This window comes from Leptonotus elevatus, chromosome 3 (assembly GCF_054856555.1).
Source record: "Leptonotus elevatus isolate MCC_2025b chromosome 3, RoL_Lele_1.0, whole genome shotgun sequence".
Classification (NCBI taxonomy): Eukaryota; Metazoa; Chordata; class Actinopteri; order Syngnathiformes; family Syngnathidae; genus Leptonotus; species Leptonotus elevatus.
In genome coordinates this window covers 7,904,127-7,927,269 of record NC_141241.1, presented here as the reverse complement: position 1 = coordinate 7,927,269, position 23,143 = coordinate 7,904,127, and the positions used below count along the sequence as shown (strand labels likewise).

Below are 23,143 nucleotides of genomic sequence, written 5' to 3'. Positions count from 1 at the left end.
TTAAAAAGTATATGGGCATCCTCTTGATTTTTAACTCATTCACTGCCATTGACGACTATAGACGTCAAAGATTCATGTGAACTATTTATATTAGTTAAACTTTTTTTCTTCCTTTTTTTTTAAAATGAAAACCTAGAAAAAAATTGTATTGTATATTTATAACAGATGTAAAATTTGTGATTAATCGTGAATCAACTATTGAAGTCATGCGATTAATTACGATTACAAATTTTAATCGTCTGACGCCCCTCATTTTTTATAATTCTTTTTAATTAGGGCCATCAGGCGATAATTTTTTTTTTTATTGTAGTTAATCACGACTTAGTTAACTAACGATTAATCACAAATTGTATATCTGTACTGAATGTACAATAAAAAATATCTAGGTTTTCATACTCTTGTTAGCAAAAGTGGAAAAATAAAAGTAAACTAATAGAAATAGTTCAAATGAATTTGTGACGTCTATAGCCGTCAATGGCAGTGAATGAGTAAAATGATTTCCAAACTTTCCAATATTTCTAATCACGAAAACTGGTGATTTGGAATCAATTTTGACTCAAACAGAGTGTCCTTTTCCTGTCACGAAGTCACTTCCAAGCGTCCGAGTGTTAATGCGCTATCCGAAAAAGTAAGAATCCTGTTGATTCTTAACTGATCTGAGGCGGTTCCGCTGCAGTCTTACTTGGCGCGCATTGGCAGGAAGGAGGTGTGTTAAGGTGTTTGACGGACAATAGCTGTACAGGCTGTTTATCATAAATACAGCCTTAGCCCGGAGAGGTCCATCTGCTTTGATTTTATTTAGTGACTCCCCCCAGGGACCCCCGAGTTGGAGCGAGAATAACAATACTCGGGCCCATCTGTTCGGGCAGAAGCGGCCCGGCTAAATTACGGCACGCTACGAGCGGCGGGCATATGCCGTGGCATAAAGCTACAAGAGGGCATTGTGTGCCAGCTGTTGTGTTGACAAATACTTATCTGGCACTTCTGAAGTCAGCGCTAAGCTAAGCTGCTAGGTGTGGCGCCGGGTGGCGGGAATGCTGTTTTCTGCATGCATAATATATGTTGATTTAACAGGGGGTATCACTTTGGAAGCCATTGTCAGGGGATTTGGGTCACTACATCTACAGTATTAATCAGAACGCGGGATCAAAACAAGACTTTTGTAAAGCAGGACACTATTGTTGATTAGGTCCATTTCATAGACCTTTGAAGACACTTGGGGAAAAAAAAAAAAGGTGCTATCACGACAAACAAAATTCAGCAAAGTGGTAAACTGAATTAGGAGCTGATTGATTTAAAAAAACGTCCTCTTTTGTTACCGGAAATCACCATTCTCGTCTCTTCCCATGGGAATGACAACAAGTACGACAGGGTGGATGTTGGACCTTTTTCTTTTTTTTCCCCCTCAACTGAACCGCAGCAAGGAAGTCAAAATAAAGACCGCACGGCTTAATCTTTTCTTATCCTCCTGTAAGAATAACAATCTGTGCTTATAATGTTCTTGCATGTTTACAAGATGGAGGATGATCCCGCTAAACAGGCTTTGACCCCGCTCATCCTATTAACAATCATCTGGACAGATACCGGGACACTTGCTTTTGTTGTTTGCGGCCCGAGGTACACTACATTCTCATCGGTAATCAAAATAGTATCTATTCATTCCAATTATTTGGTATAGATTTTGGTTTATTTTTTCCCCCATTGTATATAACCAGTATTGTTCTTCTCAAAACAATAACCCTATTTGTATTTCAATCAACTAACGCAGGTATGTGTGGTTTAAGTCCAATTTGGTGAAAAGCTCCTCAATTACCTCGCAGGTTAGTTCATGTGATCTTCAAACTTTAACAATAAAAACCTAGTGATTTTCAATGACATTTGAAGTGCTTGTCTAGTTGACCTGTTGATTTGTAACTCAAAAGTTTCGGATGGTGAATTCAAATATCTCATTAGCTTTTCTCTATATGCTCCTGTTTTTTCTTGTAATTTGACACTTTTTTTTTTTTTTTTTTTAAGTGTGATACGTATAATGGATGGGTACAATGCCCGATTGTTGTCCAAACCGTGAAAAAAAATTTTTTCACATGCCAGTAGCTGCAATTTAAACCAAGAATGCTTGAAAGAAGCTACCAACTAAACCTCAGAAAGTCTAGGACGCATGTAACAGATTACTCAGCTTTGTTGATTTCTGTACATAAAAGGGCATGAACATTAACTTCAGGTCAAAAAGTATACTTTATAAGATCCTGTAAAGGTGTTTTTGTTTTCTTTTTTTTTGGGACAAACTCACCTCAAGTGTTCACCACCTTGTACGAAAACGGCTCTAAAGTGGTCCACCTGAAAACCCTGGTCAAAATCCACTCACCGGAAACGTCATTAGGAACCTGCCATCCAACACAAGAGCCGTATCAAAACTCTGCTTTTGTAAAACGAAAGGAAAGAAAAAAAAAGGGGAAAAAAACTCACCTAACTGCACCATTTCCCCTGAGCAGATGTTAAAACAAACTCCGCCACGCCAACACGCCGCCGCCATGTTGCGCCCTTCCAAAATGGCATTTATTTAACCAAACATGTACATCAACGTGACCGACATCAAATTCCACCTGTTACATTTGTGCACACCAGACAGACTGGACAGAGAAATCAATACAAAAAACAAAAACAAAAAAACTCATCCAGTTCTCAAGACAACTCCTGAAAGGAATCAGTGGCGGGACTCAGCAGTGCAGTAAGAGTCCCTGGAACAGTGCAAACCACCAGAAAAAGGAGCCTCGTCTAGAAACGGTTCTGGCACACACATTTATCTGCATCCACTTCAAAAGCACCTTATTCTCAGTTGTTGTTTTTTACTTAATTAATTTACAATGTTTTCTCTTCAACAACTCAAGGTTACCAGCCTTGTGTGTGTGTGTCTGTGTGTACTTGTACATACTACATTGTGAGGACCAAAATATGTCTTTAACCAACAGATTGAGGAAATTTTTGTGAAGTGAGGACATTTTGGCCGGTCCTCACAACAACTCAAGATCTCTTTTTGAGGGTCAAGACTTGGTTTTAGAGGTGAGGTTTGAATTGGGTTATGGTTGAGGTTAGGGTAAGGAATGGGGGTAGGCAATACTTTTTGATGGTTTGGGTTAGGTGAAGGGGCTAGGAAATGCATTATGTCTATGGATGTCCTCACAATTATATAAAGTACGTGTGTGTGTGTGTCAGTAGTTGAAAACCTGACAGCAACATCATCATCAACAACCCTGTTTTATTTCCTTAAAAAGGGACAAACATGATTAGATTAAAATAAATAATATCAATATTTGATCACATCTCTTTTGTTGTATTAATCTGCTGCGTGTCACATCTTGGAGAAAGGCGGTGAGTCGGACTCCCAAAAAGGCTTCGTAAACATAAAGACGCGCGGGACAAATACTGTACATGTCAGAAGCAGACGTCACGCCGATAGCGCAGATTTGCATTCTGGAACGCACACACGCGCGCGCACACACATAAAAACTGCATCCCCTGACTGACCAATAAATTATCCCCCCCCTCCCGTAACTTCTACCTAAAGAGGACTCGGAGCCAAAGTGCGGTTTTTCCCAGGGTGGAGGGAGCGGGACGGGGGCGGGGGTGTAAATGTGCAGTCAAACGGTTATAATGGCTACATTGGTTTCTGCAACACACAAAGTGTGACCGAGGGTAATACAGAACATGGTCGCCAGAGAGCGAGATGTGCGCTGCGTACCGCGTGGCTTCTCGATTGAGGTGGTAATGAAGCGCTCCCGTCCTTCCCGGTGATTAAGACGAGCGGGAATTCTTCTTCGAAAGGGTCCTCCCACTTGTTTTGCAACCCCCCCTCCACCGGCTCCCTCCGTCTTTTAAATCCTTCTTGAGCTTTGCAAAGGCTCGGCTGAGATAAGGAGAAAGCTACGTAGGACGACATGAAGAACACAACACTTCAACGAAAGCACAGTGCAAATAAAGCCCAAAAGAACCCCCCCCCCCCTCCCAAGCACAAATCTTGATAGGAGCGGAGAGGGTTAACTCCAAACTAGGCAAGCCTTCTTCCGTTTAGTCGATTTTTTTTTCCCTCCATTGTGGGTCTTTCTGGGAAGTCTACAGCCCTGAGGGAAGGGGGGGGGGGGGTCGTCGTGGTCACGGGGCCGGAGGAGAATGACGACGAAGGGTGTCGGAGTGGGGGGGCTACTTGTACAGGCTCATGGTGGGGCTCTGGTACATGCACATGTAGGCGTCGCACAGCAGCCGGCGAGCCTGGCCTTGGATGCTCTTGGGGTCGAGCGTGTGCAGCTCCTCGGGCGTCATCTTCAGGTAGGCCTCCACCTCGGGGCACGGCGACACCTGCGGAATGTTGAAGCCGTTCTGGCCTCCTGCCGAAAGCACAAGCGGGAACAGAACCAAGAGCAACATGTTGTTAAATTGGGATGTTTGTAAATCTTTTATCGGGTTTCCCGCTTGGCACAATCGTGATGGTGTGTCCAAAAGTTGGGCAATTAAAAAAATTTAATAATGCAGACACTTTTGCTCTTTGAACTGGATGAGACATGGAGTAAAAAAACTTTTTTGCTTGTATAATTTTTTTTTGTCTATTTTCATTTTTAATATCCTTCTACGATGACATGACAACTATTATTATTACTAGATATTTCTATTTTATTATCATTATTATTTCTATTTTTTTTTAATGGGGGGGGTTAGGCACATTTCATGACTATTTTATTGTTTACAATTTCTTTTTAGGTATTAAGTTTAATTTAATTAACAATTTTCATTTATTTTATTACAGATATTAGCCAAATAGTTGTCAAGAATTTTTGAACGCTAAAAAAAAAGTATAGTAACCAGCGTATATATTCTTATTGGTTGGGTATCAATAAATGGGTTTAAAATGACAATTTTGCTATTAGGCAACATTAGGTTAAATTAACTATAATTAACTTTACATTTCTATTAGGTGAGCAACATAATTGTGCTGTATGCACTGGGTAAAATGCAATGCAACATTTTCCACCAAGAATATAAAATAAATACATTTTTAAAATCAAACATAATTTTAAAGTTTGAAAGTTTTATTCAATAGTTTCAAAAAACATACATTTTGTTGTTGATATGTTCTCAAAATTTACAGCAACGTTGCCATTATAACAATTACTGTCATACTGGTGATTATTCTACTATCAGGAAAACCCACAAAAAAAAACAACACACAAATTCCACCCCACCAAAAAGGTTGAAAAGCATCCGAAGCGCATCTTACCGTCTCGGTCGGCCATGCTGTCGAAAAAGAGCCATGCGGAGGCGGCGCTGCCATACTTGACGAAGGCCACGTAGTGACTGGTCTCAATGCACAGGACGGCAAACAGCTCCATCGTCTGGCGTGGGAACGAGCCCTGGCGACCACTGCCTTCTTGCAGCTCCTTGGGGACGCACAGCTTGCCGTGCCGGTGACTTTTTCTCCTCGGGTGAAGGTGAACCTGTACGGGTGCGAGCGTGCGATCACCACTGAAGCCAACAGAAGCTCATTTACACAAGTGGTGTACTAGCAAAATTAAGAAAGTCAAATGTCAGGCCCCTGATCAAATTTAAGACCTGATCTGCTCAAAATCTAATCGCAATATTTTAATTAGTTTTTTTATTGTATCAAATCCCAAAACCACAAATGAGTGTTGGTAGTTCTTCTCATTTAAATCTTTTGTTATGCTAAAATGCCAACTCTGAGTTAAATAATTGACAAAGATTTCCAAATAAATCAAATTGCACGATGGCATAGTAGTTAACGGGTATGGTGTGAATAGTGCCAATGCTCATTTGCCCTGCGACTGACTGACAACCAGTCCAGGTTTTAGTCTGGCTCCCGTCCAAAAACAGCTGGAATAGGCTTCGGCTCACCCGCCACTGCCCTACAAAATGACTCGATGTTCAAGATAATTTGGGTCCTTCATTCTATAAAATCAAATAAGACTTTTAAGCCTCTGCATATAACACATTAAGACCACAGGAAATAAAATGTAACTGCTTTTGATAGTTTTTAATATAATAAAATACTGTTTAAGCGGAAAGGACTGTGGTCAAATCAAACGCAGCCGTGACATCCACACGGCTCTCATTTCTTTGTATTTGGCGCCATCGCATGGCCAATCCATTTTGACATGCACGGTTGGACCAATTTAATGCCTAACAATCAAGTCGATTTCCACGTACATTTCTGATCTGGATTTCTTTACGCACAGACAGAACATGTGAAAGAATCTATTCTGTACACACATATGCAGATAGCCAATACTTTCTAGAATGTCATTCAGATTTACAGCAGTTTGTTTTTTTGACTGTTGCTTGGGCATGTACAGTATCTGCCACCACGACGTATATCCAGAGAGCATCACGCTCAAACTGACGGCGTACATCTGATCTGCATGCTCACGCGGCACTCAACATTGGCAGAGATCAGATTTTTATCCACATTTGACATGAACATTTCTTTCTATTGTTACCGCCCTGACGCATCTTCCATTTATGTCACTTGAGAGCAAACACAACGGCAATTGGGTGACTTTAACCAAGCAGTGTAAATCCAGCCCGAGAAGTGCGAGCGGCCACGTGAGTATTGCAACACCTCGTATTTACCTGCGTATTGCACTTTTCGCAGAACTGCTTGATCTTGCCCGCCGTGATGTCGCCGTCATCATAGCAGTCTCTGCACTCATAGAGAGCCAGTCCTCCGCAGATGCGACATTCTCTGGGAGCTGGATAGTAAAAAAAATAATAATAATAAAATAAAAACGTGGCTGTGGTATGTGTGTGTGTAGACTTTGTTTCACTTGGGCCGTGGTGACAACTCAGTAGAGTTTCATTACAAAGTAAACAGACAGACGGCGGGACGGGCATTGATCGTGAAGAACACGCACACACACACAAAGGCAGTCGGCTCCGACTCACTGTCTTCCAGAAGATCTGTGATGTCTAACTCCAGTGAGGGGAAAATCTTGTTGAACATTTTGAAGTCCTTGCCAAAGCGCGGCATCTGGATGATAAGGCAGGAGGGAGCCTGAGGGGGGCGGGAAAAACAGAGGAGAGCGAGAGCTCATTATCGTCCTGCACAAAAGCAACACTGACTTAAAACACGCATGACCGATCCGTCTCGCACGCTGCTTTTCTTGTTTCAAGCGGGTATCGGATCACTTAGGCGAGGCCGCGTTCCATCGAGGATGGTGTCGTGTAAGATTGCGGTCCGATTTAGACCACGCGGTTGTGAGCTCCGCTGGTGGGAAAACAGGACGTGTGTACGAGTTTATCAGTAGGAAAAGATTTCCACGTGCTACTCGGCACCGTCATGCCGTCATGAACTAAAAATAAACAAGCCAAAGACAATAAGGATGTATCCCGAGTAGTGTTTTTCTGTACCGCTTTTTCTCACCAGGGTCGCGAGTGGGGGGGCACATGGAGACAAACAACCATTCACTCATATTTACATCATTTTAGAGCACACAAATGTATGAGGGCAGCTGGAGATAAAAGAATGTGCGTGTATCTGAGCCGCATCAACTATAAAAAAATAAAAGGGTTCCACTATCAAGTAACTAATTCAAACTTCCCGATCTTTATTAATAACAGTTAAAACGGTTTTCCAGAACGTGAAAAGGATTGGTGACCCAGTCCTCTCTCATCTCTCTGGTACTTTGCATATTCCTCCAGCATGACCTGAAATCTGATTTCTTCAGTGCCGCAATGTTCTCTGTGTATTCAAGACATGTCGGAGTGCCTGTGTCCTGAACAAAAAAAACATTACGTCTCTTTTTCTTGCTGTTGTAGTAACCAACCTCTCTCTTCTTCACAGGCTTAGGATTGGGTGAGAGGATCTTTTCTCCTTCCCCTTGGTGTCAATTTAGAATTACGTTTCGCTAAAAAAATGTGGTGAGCCGGAGCTATGCTAGCAAATAAGTGATATCAGAAAAACTTTCATGTCAAGTTGGGGGTCGCAAAATATTCTTATAAAAGGCCTCGAGTTTGAGACTCCTGATTTAGAGTGTTCAATTACCCTAGCATGCATGGGGTGAACGTGCTAACTCCACACAGGAAGACCAGAAACCGCATTTGAACCCACAACCTCTGAACTGTGACGGCGGATGTGCAAACCAGTCAGCCGCCATGCCGCTCACATATTAATAATATACTGTACTTAAAATATAGTAAACCACTTGTCTTTCCTGCAGACAATTTATTTTTTTTTTTTGCTATTTAATAACCAAAACATTTAACCAGTAAAAAAATTATTTTCTGTTCTAAATGCAAGAAATATAAATTAATATTATTATTTAATTAATTAATTAAAATACTTTAATTACTACACCATTTTTTTAAATATATTACTACTTCTACAAATTTAAGGGAATACATTTGTAGGTAAAATAAATAAATAATAGTCAATTGTATTTAAAATGGACTTTGTGGTCATCTTTAAGTTGGAACAACATTTGTTACCTGTGGTTGTTGGTTGTAAGTGATGTAATAATAAGAATCTGTTGCAGCTCTTCTCCTTCTTCCCACTCAACCAAAAATAGTTACACAAGCCGGAAAAAAAAAGGTTGTGTAACATTGAGCCGACACAGCCAAATTTTTGGGAAGACTCACCTCGGCAAACTTCAGGTCGCTGTTGATGAAAGACCACTCTAGGAGCTGCTGGATGGTGGGAACACCGACCTTGTCTTTTTTGTCCATGAAGATTTGGTAAAAGTAACAGTCCTGCACCTTCTGTCCGGCTGACCTGCACAATTCATTTGATTACTATTATTATTTTTCCAATAGTGGGTTCCAAACTTTGATGTGTCGAGGATACATGCTAAATAAACATGTCAACTGTAGTTTTCCTGAGAAGTTGGGAGTTTCCCCTTTTTAGATCACTGCCATTTCTGAATGAATCAATTTGATCATTTCAGGTAAAACACAATTACAGAAACTCCACGTTATGGAGCAAGTCACCTGGCTAATGGATAGCCGACCCAGTCTGAACAAGGCTGCAACATCAGCAAGGACATAACAGAGCCACGACGGTCAATACTTGGTCACTACTTCACCAATTTCATCTGTTGTGGGGGTGGAGCCTAGCACGCGAAATAGCGGGATTTGTTGTACTTGGAAAAAAACCCTCTGGGAGGCATTTCTTAAATCCTCCAAAACTATACAGGCAGAAACTAACCATGAACTTCCAATCTCAATGGATGAGATTTACTGAAAAGCTGTGGAGGATCCTCAACAGTAAGATCTCAAGATCAAGGGTTTTTAAGGTGATACAAACGAAAAGTTCCTATGTTATTTATCTATCTATCTATCAGAAAGTATGCTATGGGGTCAAAATATCATTTTTTGCTTATTTAATTACAGCTATTTAATAAACGATTTTTTTTTTTTTAGTTCTTTACAATCTATTTAACTGCTGTGAACAAATAATTTGGAACACTCTATTTCGAGTCAATTTGGTTGGTTGTTTGATTTAAAAAAAATATATAAATCCACAATATTAAAGAAGCGAATATAATTGTTGACCGAAAAACTATTAACAGAAAATGGCATTAACTATTTACAAAAACACCATAGACTTAATCATTTGGAAGATCGCATATTTCTGCTTGTGACATTATCTTTACCATTCAGTAGAGGGTTTTCGACAGTAAATGTGGAAAACTGACTTAATCTTTAATTTTACGTTCTGGTTCTTAGTGTCAAAAGTGGGAGTAAAAATGTACTATGGACTAATTTACAAATGTACTACTAGCAGTGTCTATTGAGATATATTGTAGAAACAGCCTTTGAGCCACTAGGTGGAGCTGAAGCACTTACCTTAGTTTGAGCAAAGGATCCACTCGCAATATGTGATGGAAAAGTATATTCAGGAACTCCTCTGGATCTGCAGCACAGCATGTGACTCAATAAGGTCAAGGACAAGCAGAGGCGCAAATTGCATGTTCAGATGTTCAGCTCTTACCTTTTTCTTCGGAGGTGAAGCCAGACGCAGCTTCTACTTTCTCCAGGATCCTCCGGAGTTTCATCACTTTGGTGGCGCACACATACCCGTGTCTGAGTGAGAACCAGAAGCATTGTGGGAGGGAATACTTTCAACACACAGCAGCTTTTTTTTTTGGGGTGGGGCTTTTGATTGACTGGATTATAATAGACAAAAAGCAACCTTTGTGACACTCACATGCGCAACGGGTTGACTATCTCAGTGCGTAACAGTTCTTGGGTCTCTCTGTAATACTCCACATCCGTCTTTGAGCGCGGCCTCAGCAAAACTGTGTCCAGTACAGAACTGAAGGAAAAGAGACTGCAAAACAGAATAGTAGATTATCAATACTGCACATTGATTGTGAGCCTAATAGAAATGCATTACACTTAGAAGCTAACGTAAGCTTTACATTATTTCTGTACAGTGACAATTCAAACTTCCAATCGTCCAAAGAATAAATGAAGGGTTGGTGTGAAGTACTAAAAGTAACGCTGACCAGAAGAGGGTTGAGTCCAAGTAGCAGGAGTTGTAGTGGCCCTGGATGCCTTTCTTCTTGCCTACCATGACGTCGAGGCCATCCGTCTCGCTGCGGGGCGGGGTGTTCTCGTGTACTACCTCGCTTAAATAGCCCCCGAAAGCTGTGTGAAGGGAAACAGTTGCAAGATATTGCACATATATTTTTTTATGTTATTTCTCTGCCAGTCTAAAAAACAAGGGGTGTGTTGTTTTATGACGGAGTGAAATTACTACAGAGGTATCACCGTTCACCATTGTGCTGCCTAATCAGGATTTACCTGATCCAAAACTGAACTGTACTTACTGTGTGGAGGGAAAGTGGCTTAAATTGTGCATAGTTGTCAAAGTGAGAATGAATGAATGAATGGGTTGCCTGCGTTTTCACACGCAACGATGGCGGAAACAGGCTGACAAATGCCAGCTTTATACATTCAGTGTTAAAAGTGCTTCTGATCAGAGGTGGCAAATCTAAGTCCAGAAATTAAAAACCATACCACAGTTTGGCTTTAGCCCCAGGTGCTAGCTAGCGAGCTCCGCTAGCTAGCTCCCCGGGTGCTCATTTACCTGCTAGCGAGCTTGCTAGCTAGCACCTGGGGCTAAAGCCAAACTGTGGTATGGTTTTTAATTTCTGGACCTGGATTTGTCACCTCTGCTTCTGATGCTACCTCCAAAGGTGTCAAATTAATCTGCCGACTCTTGTCACCTTATTCTGTGTCTATAAGTCCGTTGGAAAAGGTAGTGAAGACGGATGGATGACTCACCGATAGAGTTGCAGCGCTCGATGGGGTTGGAGGAGTGGTGTAGCGATGGGAAGCGGGAGTCGGGCCGACAGCACTTCAGCTTCACGAAGAGGGCTTTCTTAGGCGGGCAGTTGAAGTAGCGCGTACCTTTGAAGGTGCCGTCGGTGCAACCCGGACACTCCTCTTCCTGAAATATAATATTTGGGGAGGGGGGGGGGGAATGAATGACAATAAATGTGGAAATTTGAAGAAGAAAGTGAAAAAACTTGACTCATTTGCTCCTAAAAACGTATTTAGACATTTTTTTATGTTAGAGCATACAGAAGGCTTTGATGCCGCCTCTGACCTGAAGAGGTTGCTTAAAGCAATGATAGTTATAACAAAAAGCGACCAGCAGGTGGCAGCAGAGTATAAGAGATCAACCCGGGCCGTATTGCAAAAAGCTCTTTTTGTCAGTGTTTTCAACAAGTTTGTGAGTAAGGATAAAACTTAGTTATATTCTAATGCTAATTGCTGCAAAACGGAAGCAGATACAAATATACTTTTTCCTGATAAAAAAAAAAAAGACTCTAATCTTTCTTTTGGTGGGTTCCATGTTTTGATAGCAATAGAACACAATATTCTGTGGGCCTTGCAAAGTCAGTCAAAATTCAGTAGAACAGCCGGGAGCGAAGGAGGTTGCTTCAGTGAAAATGGCTGGGAGTGAATGAATTAAGAACCAATATTACAGGACTTAAATGCTTGGAGGTCTTAATTATAGATTGTCGTGATTGGCTTATAAAACTAAACTATGCCCACCCCTGGTCTATCCCGACAGTGTCGTGTTGCGTTGTGTTCTCACCAGTTCCAGCCCGGCCAGAGGCTCCAACAAGCCTGGAGGCAGGCCCACCCAGCGGATGACGCCACACAGAGGGGGGTTTTCCTTCACCTCCACCAAGGAGCCCACCTCAAGCCCTGGCTGCCCTCTGGTGGGTGTGGCGGGCCGCGGCGAAGCGGGGGCGGCGGGCGACGGCGCGTCGGCCTGCTCCCCCATTACCGACTGGACGGAAAGCGAGAGCGGCCCGTGGCTCATGTTGTCGATGGGCCCGCTCTTGCGGTTCAGGCTGAAGGGCAGCGAGTGGAACTTGTTGTCACTCGCCAACGAGGCGGCCGGCGGCGCCCTGACGGGCGGGGGGGACTGGTTGAAGTCGGGGGGAGTTTCGGTGAGCGACTTTGCAGGGTCCTCCCCAACTGAAGGACAGACACAAGACATGAAAGGTAAGGAGGAGGCAATAAAAGATTGTAGTCACATTTTATAATTGACAACAAATACATAAATGGAGCACAATGATGATAAATTCCATGTCTGAGATGAGCTCTTGAACACCATCTGAAGGATGAACTGGAGAATGTCATGCACCTCGGCAGCTGGTTTGAATGAGATTACGATGAGCACGTCTGCCAGGTTTGTGGTTCGACGGTCGGCTCGCGGCCTTCCTGTGCGGGGTTTGCATGTTCTGCCCAAGCTTACGTGGCTTTTCTCTGGGTACTCCGGCTTCCTCTCAAATTACAAGAACATGTATGTTGTGTTAATTGACTTTAAAACTGTGCATCGAATTATGATTTTGTCTTTTGGCATTTTTGTATGTCATTTGTAGCATTAAGCAAAAATACACTTCAATGGAAAAAATAAATAAAAAGTCCTCCAGTGGTATGCCTAACTGTGGACTTCTCAAAAGGTACACTACACAATTTAAGATTTAAATACAGAGTAGCACTCTTCTGCTATGCTAATGAAAACTGACATTCACATTAGAGGTCTGCATTCTAATGTTGGTGGGAATCGATGCAAAAAAACAACAACTGCGCCACATTGAGAAGAGGCTTTTACTGTATGAAATGAAAAATACGTCATCACGTGGACACATGACATCATAAGGAGTGAATTTCTGATCAACTGAAGTATGGGTAATATATGGAAGGAAAAAAATCCCAAGACCCGTTGAAATACAGAAATAAGACAAAAGAACTCTGACATCAGACTTTTACAAATGCTTTAGCCCCCCCAACTTGTTTCTGATAAATATTTATGCAGTTGTGGATAAATTTGCAGCACTGAGCATTAATAAAAGCCTTTTTTCCATCAACACCGATCGTACCATGCAAGTGGAATGTGACGCGAACAATGGTGATTAAGGGGACGGGACTGCTGGGAAGGTCTTCGTGGCAAGCGACTGCGACAGACTGAGCATGTTGGAGGCTACTCAATTGGAATTGTAGTTCATCATCTTGCAACATAAATTGAGTGCAATTCCCAATCTTCAAATATTGGGCAAGTTCCATGAAATCATTTGAAAGCCCCCATGTTGCAATGGCAATCATGTCAATGGGGAGTGGCAATCCATTTCTCTGTCACGTATTACGTCACGTAATAGTGGCCTCGTCTCTTGTACAGGTAAACGAGGGCGTAGGGATAAAATGAACACCATCCTACTACTATATATTACTCACATCATATGTTACTGTTACAGTCTTCATTTGTTGCACATTTGTTAAAATAAAATAAAAAGGATGGTGTTGATAAATAACAAAATATTTATAAATAAACTTTATTATAATGAGTACCGGTAAATCATGTTTTTGAGAATACTTCATTCTTGGGAATTTGAACCGCCAATGATCAGAATTCATTGAGAGATATTTCAAGCCAAAGAGATGCTTGTTCGGAAAACAGGAGCTTGCCAGCAAGACAGTGGACGTTCAACAAGTGGCCGCGTGTTACCTTCGTCAATGTACCATGTGCTTTTGGATTTGGACTGCACTGGGGGGTCAACAGAGCTGCCATTTAAAGTATAGTAAAACTCTGACTTGCTCCTACTGCCACACTGATGAGCTAATCCTGGAAATAACAAGTACACCACAACACAGATGCATCATAAAAAGATAAAGCGTGTGCGCATCTCTTGTCTGTCACAAGTGTACACGAGTGTGCGCGTCTGAGTTGTGACATTGTTTCATTAGAGCGACCTCATGATCGTTCATCATCAAAGAAGACACAAAAGATATGTTAAAAGCAAATTATTATAGATGCGATTCGGATTTCTCAGACAGTGGAACTTTGGAAGGAGGGGTGGGCAAATTTAGCAAAATGTAATCGATATTTTGATTTTAGCTTCTAACAATCATAAAAACTAAGTTGTGAAAATGAATAATCGTGTTGACTTAATCATTATTATTGATGACCTCAGTGCAGTGTGTCACAGGACTTTGACTGCAAAGCAATGTAAAGTATCTTTTCAAATATACGTGTTAAGTTATTAAGAATGTTTAAAAAAAATGACAAATGACATTTTGCCTTGTTATTTAACTCCTTCACTCCTAGCCATTTTCACTGAAGCGATCCCCTACGCTCCCGGCGATTTTACTGGATCTTGACTGATTTTGCAAGGCCCACAGAATATTGTGTTCTATTGCTATAAAAACATGGGACCTACCAAAAGAAAGATTAGAGTCTCTTTTCTCATCAGGAAAAACAAAGTATATATCCATCTGTTTCCGTTTTGCATTTAGAATATAGCTAAGTTTCTTCTTTATTCACAAATCTGCTTAGAACTGTGGGTAAATCAGCTTGTTTTCAACATGGCCCTGGTTGATCTCTTATACTTTGCTGCCACCTGCTGGCCGTTTTTGTAATAACTACCATTGCTTCAACCGTTTTGTGCAGTTGAGAGGCTGCATCAAAGCCTTCTGTATGCTGTAGCATAAAAAATGTATAAATATGTATTTGGGACACTTAAAATAGAACGTATTTATACGTTTTTGGGAGCAAATACATTAATACTTATAGTCTCATAATCATATCTATGGTTGTTAACATATTTTCTTTATACTTTTTAGTAAGCAATATGGCCTGAATATAAGATTTTCACCAAAAATTTGATTTCTGATTTTAAATGTTTTCCTCTTGGCTCATAGAAAAAAGCACACGACAACGACAGTATTCAAAATAAGTTCTGCTATTATATCCCTGGGATTTGTTTTATTACTCCTGATACCAAACAAGGTTTGAAAGCGTTTCTTTTCTGCAGTTTATTTCTGAGCATTAAAACTTGCATAACTCGGTCGGCAAAAATGTTTCACCAAAACGGATGAAAGCGTGCATATTCGGTTCGGTACCGAAAGACATATCACCAAAACACCACAGCCGAAACAGGATGTTGTGATGATGCAAGCAAATATTTGCCGCCGCCTTTACAGCGGCCGCAGAGATGCCATGCGTTCCACTGTTAGAGGGAAGTCGGAAATGCTCCAGAGAGGATGAGACGATGTGCGGTAGACTCGTTTCACACGAGAAAGTGTGCGCACCACTCGGAGGGAACTAGAGAGCACACACTTGGACACATTTGGCAAAATTCAGATTATAATGCAGGTTGGAATTAGGATTAAGGTTTTTAAAGATGTTATAATTTAATTGGGTGTTTGAGTTTTCAGCTTCGGGTTCCTCATTTTCGGTTTTGAGTCAAGTAAGAATTTTCATTTCGGTACATCTCTAGTCTAAAGACCTAGTTTTGAGTCCCTGCACAGTTCAGAAAAGTTGATGGATTGGTGACAATGTCACCTTGGAACAGATTATTAATTCGATTTCCAACAGGATTTTTTTCCAAACTTTTTGTTCTGAGAGGCTCCGCTGAATTCCTTTTTAGTTGTTAATAAGTAAGCCTGGTTAGCATAGAACTGTTTTAAAAAGATGGTTTCTGCTAAAAAAAGGAATATTAGATCTTAAAGTGATTTATAACCTATATAACTCACTTAAGAAATAATACTGCTGCTGACAACCAGAGAGCAGCTAAAACACCATTTTAGGGGAGAGAAAAAAAAAAAGTCTGTTTTGAAGTACCTTTACTCTTGGGTTTGCTTTGGCCAGAGGACGACTTGTCGTTGTTGCCTCTGGAAGCAAAACTGTGCTTTTGCAGCCTTTGGTCCTGCATGGAATATTCTGCATGGAACACAATTAGCATTCAAACATTAGAGGCACCGACGACATTCAGCTAATGTGCACAGCAAGCTGTACAGGTAATCACGGTCTGCATCATTCACTCGCAATTTAAAATGTAGTGCCTGTCTTTCTTTTCTTTTTTTTTGCAAATTGTTTCATAATCTGCAAGGCAAACTCACCTTAAGGTTTCTGACATGTTAAAGGAAACATTAAAAACATACAAAGGATAAAGATTTGATCAGCAAGCCACCAAAAATTGCACTTATTAATTAGTGTGGCGGATCTGTGCATGTGCCACGTACGATGGTATGCGGTGCCTGCAACAGGCACATAAACAAACGCAAACCGCCCCACCACAACATCGACAACGTTTCCGAATATTCGAGTATGCATCGATTATCAGAATCATCTGACGTTACCGTCGTGAACTAACTGGAATGTGTGTTAATTGTCTCTCTGCTTGGCTTTGAAAAGAAGAGTGCTTTTATCTAGTTTCAGCATTGCTGTCAAGTCATAGGCGAAAGTCTGTGTCTGTGTGGGGGGGGGGGGGGGGTTTAGCTAAATTATGTTATAATTTGACAAAATTCAAACTCAAAATATTGACTTGGTTATTTAATCTCAAACTTGATGGGTGGGAAGAAAATCCAAAGACCCAACAATAAATGCCCCCCCCCCCCCTTAAGACTTTTTCTACTTACAGGAGGCTCATTGTTTCGTGCTTAAGCGTCACCTCTGTACAATGGAGGTGTTTTGTCTTTCTTTGCAAACTCGCTCAAAGTTGAGAAAAGTCGAGTGTTATTTACTCAAGTCTTAGATGGTGCAAGGCTTTGCTTTTGCAGCCCGTTTACTTGTTGACTGAAAGCGAGCGACAGTCATGCCAGCTTTCTCGTGCACAGAAACACATCAATATGCCAATGTGGCGAACAAAGAGTTTGAGTATTTCGTCTGAGAAAACAAAAGACTCTCTCTCTGTTGCCAGTGTCAAGAAAAAGAAGAAAAGCAGATGAGAGAAGACATTTGTCCCGAAAGGAGGCGGCTCACCTGGCATTACGTCACAGATGGGGACAAGTCGAGTGTGCTCCAAACTGGCAAAGTTACACAGCAGCTTCCCGTCAAACATTCCGTCCCACTCGCCGATCGGATTGTCCTGTAAGAGTTGGAGCCATGACAACTGTGTATAACCCTTCCAGGTCTTAGCACGATATCCAACACACTTGCATGGTGATAACCCAGTTGTTCATCATCCCCACATAAGCAGTCCCCCCTCTGATTCAGATCCTCCTTAGAGCTGTAATCCCTCCTGCTCGTACAACCGAGCTATTCTTTCCCCCTTGCAGTCTGCAATCCAGCGCAGCGCTCGGGCAGCGTGAAAGCGAGATGGCGAGAAGGCAAGGCGAGGCTGGGCCAGAGAAGCGATCTCCCAATTAGCTGCCTGCTTGCCCCCTCGCCACGCTATCGGGTCATACACCGCTTGGAGACTGCCCCCCCTCCCCCCCTTTCCCCCCTTTCCCCCCTCGAGCGCGACTGCCTCCTCGTCTTGGTGTGGGCAGTGGATGCGATGCGCGGCGTGGGCTTGCCGCCGCCGCCGTTAACAATCAGCAGTCAAATGCCGCCGATGCAATCTCCCTACGACCACAACAGTACTCCCGACCTGACAACAGTAGTCATGGCTACCGGCTATGCTGATCCTTGGCAACAAGAACATATTCCCTAAACACACAAAAGAACAGCCATACGCAATAAAATAATTAGGGATGTTCAATACCACTATTTTTCAGACCGATACCAGTATGAGTACTCAACTCTTGATTAGTCATCGATACCAATGCCACCAGTACTTTTAAATTAATACATGAAAATTCCACGCAAAAAAAGGATAGATAACTTTAAGCAAATACCTGTATATCCTAACATAACATTTACCTTCGTATTGCACAAAAATTTATGCCAATTTTCTATTCTTCTCATTTCTAGTTCCTGATGGTAAAATGGCAACAAGAGGGCAGCCGGTCGCCAGTACCGATAACTTGAAATAAGGTCAGGTATCAGGCCGATACTGATACCTGGTATCCGTACTCGGCATCCCAATAAAATAATCTTATGGAAAAATGTTCAATTTAACAGAAAATGGGTGGGGGGGGGAATGCACAAAACTCGTATCTTCTCATGTTGGAATGTGCAAAATTTTGTCCTCAAGGGCCATATTTTACTTTAATAGATGAGTCTCACCATTTGTAGATATTTACAAAAAAAATTAATAAAACATGGATGTAAAAATGGTTCTTCATACAATAATAAATACAATTTTGAAATAAGATGAATGAACAGGTAATTATTTATTTTAAAAAAAAATTATTAAGTACAAGCATTATAAATTTAGTATTTTATTATATAATTTACAATAAATCAATTAACTTAACATTTATTGAGATAAAGAACTAAAACATTATTATTACAAATATTATATTTAGTGTTGTCAAGCAATTAAAATGTTTTTTAACTAATTAATTGCAAAATGATCTAATTATTTGCGATTCGCATTTTTCAACTATTGTTTTCTATTGAGTAATATAATATTGTGGAATTCATGTCAAATCAACGACAAAGTATAGACCAGCTTTTTTTTTTTTTTTAAGTGAACAATTCACCCTGCAATTAAATGGTGGACTATTTAGGGGAGGCCATTTTATGAGGGAAAATAGTGTGACAATGGAGTCAGTACTTACCATGTCAACACCCACGTAGTAGCCCAGGCTCTCGTTGCCCGGCAGCAAGTCACAAAAAATGATGGTGCCTCTCTCGGGTCCCTCCCGGGTCTGCACCAGGACCCTGGAGTTGATCTCTAGCGGTGGGTAGTCCTGGTCCTCCTCCACCAAGTTGACATGATCTGCCTCCAGCTCGCCCATGTCGTCGTCGTCATCGTCCTCCCACAGTTCCAGCTTGTCCAGGGCCACGAACACGCCGCATTCTTCCTCGCAGCGGAACAGCTGGCGGCCCTGGAAGGAACCCTCCGTGAAGCCCTGGCCTCGACCCTCCTCCTGAAGGAAGGAGAAATGTCTGACTGAAGATGCTGCAAACTCTAGTCAGGATAAAACCTTTTAACTGTACTGTCAATGCTTAAAGTAACTTTATAGGAGACATATTGTGTGTGTTTTTTTAATAGCTTGTAAACAAATTGTTGGCTCTCTCGGTAGATATTCTCAGATTTCTGCAGTAGTCCATGAAAGCAGACTATCTTTGTTTTTAATCAAAATAAGACATTTCCAAAAATGTGCTTTTACTTTATCCTTGTAACAATTTCAACTTGAAGAACTCAAGATCAGTATGTTGATCAGTGTTTGGCAAAGGGCGTAAACTCTGAACTCAAGAACTTGAATCGAGGTGTTTATTTATACTGCGCTGTGGCCCGAGCGCTTGAGCGCTGCCGTCGGCCCACTCAGCTGAGCGCCGCAGAATAGAAACAACATTGTGCTGAAATAAGCAAACCTTTGTGTGCGCACGCATGTGTCGCCTCTGCGGACATGTGGCACAGTGTGAGAGGTTCTATTTGACAGAGAGTTGCATTGGTGCTGTGGAAATGTTCTCCCTGCTGCTACAACACTGTGCTAAAACACTACAGCTTTGTGTCATGCAGTGCTAAAACACAGTTTATTTATTGCGGTTTCTTGGGTGTGAGATAGCAAACTGCGCTGTTTTTTATGGAGTACCAAAATTGCCCAAATTAAAAATAAATGACTCAATAAATAAATACATGAATAAAAGCGAAATTAAAAACAGATATAAAAAATATGAATTAAAAAAATAAATACAACAATATATATATATATATATATATATATATAAATAAATAATATTTAATTGTATTTATATATTTATTTTTGTATTTATTTCAACATTTAGTTTATGCTTTTTTTAAATCTTGTTTTTAATTTATATATATATATATATATATATATATATATATATATATATATATATATATATTCTTGTTTTTATTTCCATTTATATATTTTTTGTATTATTTTTTAATTATATTTCTTATATCACTTTTTATTTTACCTTTTATTCATTTATTTAGTCTATTTTTACATTTATTTACTTAAGGATATATATAGGATTTTTTTTCCATTTATATATTTTTGGGTATTTCATTTTTTAATCAGTTTTTATTTTCACTTTTATTTATTTATTTAGTCATTTATTATTATTTTTGGCAGTTTTGGTCCTTCATAGTTTTCATCCAATTTCCATCCCTTTATTATATAAAACAAGGCATTATTTCAAATTGACAGTGCAGAAAATGCACAAACATATACAGTATTACAATTCAGTTGGTTGGTTTTGTCTGTGATGTGCAGTGTTAAGGAAAGGAGGAGATGCTACACTGTACATAGGCTTGTCTCTAGTTGGCTGCAGGCTGCAAAGTATGAGCTGCAGCTGATGGATTTTTGTAACCGTCAATGAAAGGCATCGATCAATAAAAAACGATCATGTATTTTCCACGGAAACCAGACAATTGGAGCACCACTAAGATGAAGTGGTCCTTACCAATAACTCCACTCCAAACAGGATTCCAGAGAGGGCTCTGTCAGGCAGCAGCGAGCCCTTGAAGCGCACCACACCGGGTAGCGGCTCATCCCCAGAGCGCAGCTGGACGCGCACCTTGGAGCCGCAGTCGATATCGCGCACGCGTTCTAACCGGGACTTGTTGCACAGCAGGGCGTAACGCTCCTCGCAGTTGGTGATGGGAAAGAGCAGCTCGGCCAGCTTCTCGTCGATCTCCAGGATGTCGCGCTCGTCCAAGCTCAGCACCACGTTGGTCTGGTCTAGGATGCGCAGGCTCTTTTTGCCCTTGCACGGCGGCAGCGTGCGGCCCAGACTGTTGCGCTCCTGGCACGCCTGGCCCAGGCTGCCGCGCGGGATCCACAGGGTCTTCTGCGGCGGCTTCTCCACCGTGCACTCCTTCACCACCATGTAGAAGCGCCAGTCCTCCCTGAAGCCCCCGCTGGGCTTCTCCTGGCTCCACAGGACTGAGCTCATGGCTGCATGCTAGGCAACAAGGGCAGCATCACAGCAATTGGAGTCTGTGATACAGAAAATAGAGTGAATTTCCTAAAATAATGCCTTGGATTTGGAATACTCTTTAGTTGCGAAATTTGGTGTCTAACCACAGAGAATAGAGAGGATTTTTGTTTCTTTACACATTACAGTATTAAGAATTTGTGTATAAAGCTGTATTTGATTTAGTGCGACGCTAAGCTAGGAGGGGCAAGTGTCAGTCAGCACATTCCATGAATATCACAAAACGTCGTTTTTTTTACCTGTACTCTATATTTTCTGTATTGCTTGCACTCATTTTGGTATAGACAAAAATGTAAACCTCAAACAAAAAAGGTAAAGAAACGGACAAAGTACGACTTAATTTCAATGTCAATGTATTGCCCTTAATGGGAATATTGTCCCTCCCAACATGGCCTCCACGTACGCACGTCAGTTACCGGGGACGCAACAGCGCGGTGGCGTACTTGTCCTCATATCAGTGGCCTTACCCCTTTAAGACGCCTGGTACTCTCTACAGTTGAGCACGTAAACACCAAATTGGGGAAATTGGTACGACTTCTGTTTGATACTCTGATCTGCTCATTTGAATATGCTCAAAAATAAAAACTACACAGCGCGCAGGTTACGACGCATGGACTTCCCCTCAGGCATACAAGTCCATAGTGAACACGCCATATCCGCCTTGAGCGGTGACGAAAGACTTGAGACTTTCTGTACGATAAAACTAGCAAATGTGACATAAGAGCTTCATGACATTATCACGCGTCATGCAAAATGAGAGCCGGTTCGTTAGCAGACATAACAACCAAGCCGCCCCCCCGCCAGTTTCGCAAGCCAGCGAACGCTCACCTACTGCGGGTCATTCTCACCAAAGACAACGCCAAAGACAAGGCCTGTCTTACCTTTTTTTCGGCGTTAGTTGAGAGGATTTCGGGTGACGTCACGTCACAACAGCCATTATTCCAAATTGGCTCGAGATCTCCAAAATCAAGCCCAAACCGCCGCCGCCGTCACCTCTGCTTACCTAAACGGCAAGCTAATGCTAATATGCTAACAGCTACCCAACCGGTTATGCGGTGTGTAAGTGAGTCAAACTGGCAACCGGTCAGCGAGCACGTCGACGGGTGACCGTCGCGGTCTACGAAACAAGAACGACATTTAGATAAATATGTATTTCAAAATTCATACAGTATTGCGTTGCGTTGAGCTATATTATTTACATGAGACGAGCTCACGAACCCTGATGTAATACGTCATCAAAACGACGATCGCTAATTGGCTGAGCATGTTATTGTCGGGATGCCGATTGGCTGAAGTTTGTTTCTATACGAGTCAGTGGGGGTTTCCCATTCAGGGTTGAACTGCGTAGTTAGGGTGCACCGTAACTTCACAGTACATCAATGTACTAAGTAAATAAATAAATAAAATTACTAAAAATACATGCTGTGTGCTTAAGTATAAATATGCTATAGTTTCTGAATAAAAGGCCACACATTGACTCAACTGTTTATATTTTGCTTAAATATGAATATTTAACCAAGCATTCTCCTTGTAAATTATTTCTGATGTAAGTTCATTTTTTTATTCAAACATAGAATGTTAATTGAGGAAGTACAAAAATAGTGGAGCATTTACCATCAAATTTCCCTATTGTGGGACAAATTATTATTATCAGTGGTGTGCAGTCATCTCTGCTTCTAAACGTGATCAGAAGTACTGATCTACATTTACAACTTACATGAAATTGTATTAATGTATTTCCATTCTACTATAATCATTTCATAGTGTGTCTTGGCTGCTCAACTTCTAGTAGTGTGGTTGTTTTTTTATTTTTTGGTC

The 23,143-nt window shown here is 41.3% G+C and overlaps 1 protein-coding gene across 4 annotated transcripts; it reads right to left on the bottom strand.

Moving 5' to 3' along the window:
* Positions 1–3,236: 3,236 nt before the first annotated feature.
* On the bottom strand, positions 3,237–22,566 carry cyld (cylindromatosis (turban tumor syndrome)). 4 transcript variants are annotated; one of them, XM_086071322.1, is made up of 18 exons: positions 22,207–22,566; positions 20,792–21,327; positions 18,970–19,281; positions 17,285–17,390; positions 16,145–16,243; positions 14,030–14,146; positions 12,668–12,808; positions 12,110–12,498; positions 11,290–11,455; positions 10,509–10,650; positions 10,208–10,330; positions 9,992–10,083; positions 9,847–9,913; positions 8,641–8,773; positions 6,949–7,057; positions 6,637–6,755; positions 5,270–5,486; positions 3,237–4,382 (listed from the first exon to the last, which is right to left on the bottom strand). In XM_086071322.1, exons 2-18 carry the CDS (start codon positions 21,281–21,283, stop codon positions 4,198–4,200), a joined length of 3,009 nt encoding a protein of 1,002 aa, XP_085927448.1. In that variant the 5' UTR covers positions 21,284–21,327; positions 22,207–22,566; the 3' UTR covers positions 3,237–4,197. The 4 variants fall into 4 exon arrangements, with proteins under 4 accessions (XP_085927448.1, XP_085927450.1, XP_085927449.1 ...); XM_086071324.1 differs by lacking the exon at positions 12,668–12,808; XM_086071323.1 differs by lacking the exon at positions 14,030–14,146.
* Positions 22,567–23,143: the final 577 nt, after the last annotated feature.

Excerpts from the sequence above, each read along its gene's own strand:
- cyld (XM_086071322.1), bottom strand. The coding sequence starts at position 21,283 with ATGAGCTCAGTCCTGTGGAGCCAGGAGAAGCCCAGCGGGGGCTTCAGG. Across the intron at positions 19,282-20,791 it reads TGTTTGGAGTGGAGTTATTG|GAGGAGGGTCGAGGCCAGGG; the intron begins GTAAGGACCACT and ends TCCTTCCTTCAG. Across the intron at positions 11,456-12,109 it reads CTCTGGCCGGGCTGGAACTG|GAAGAGGAGTGTCCGGGTTG; the intron begins GTGAGAACACAA and ends ATTATATTTCAG.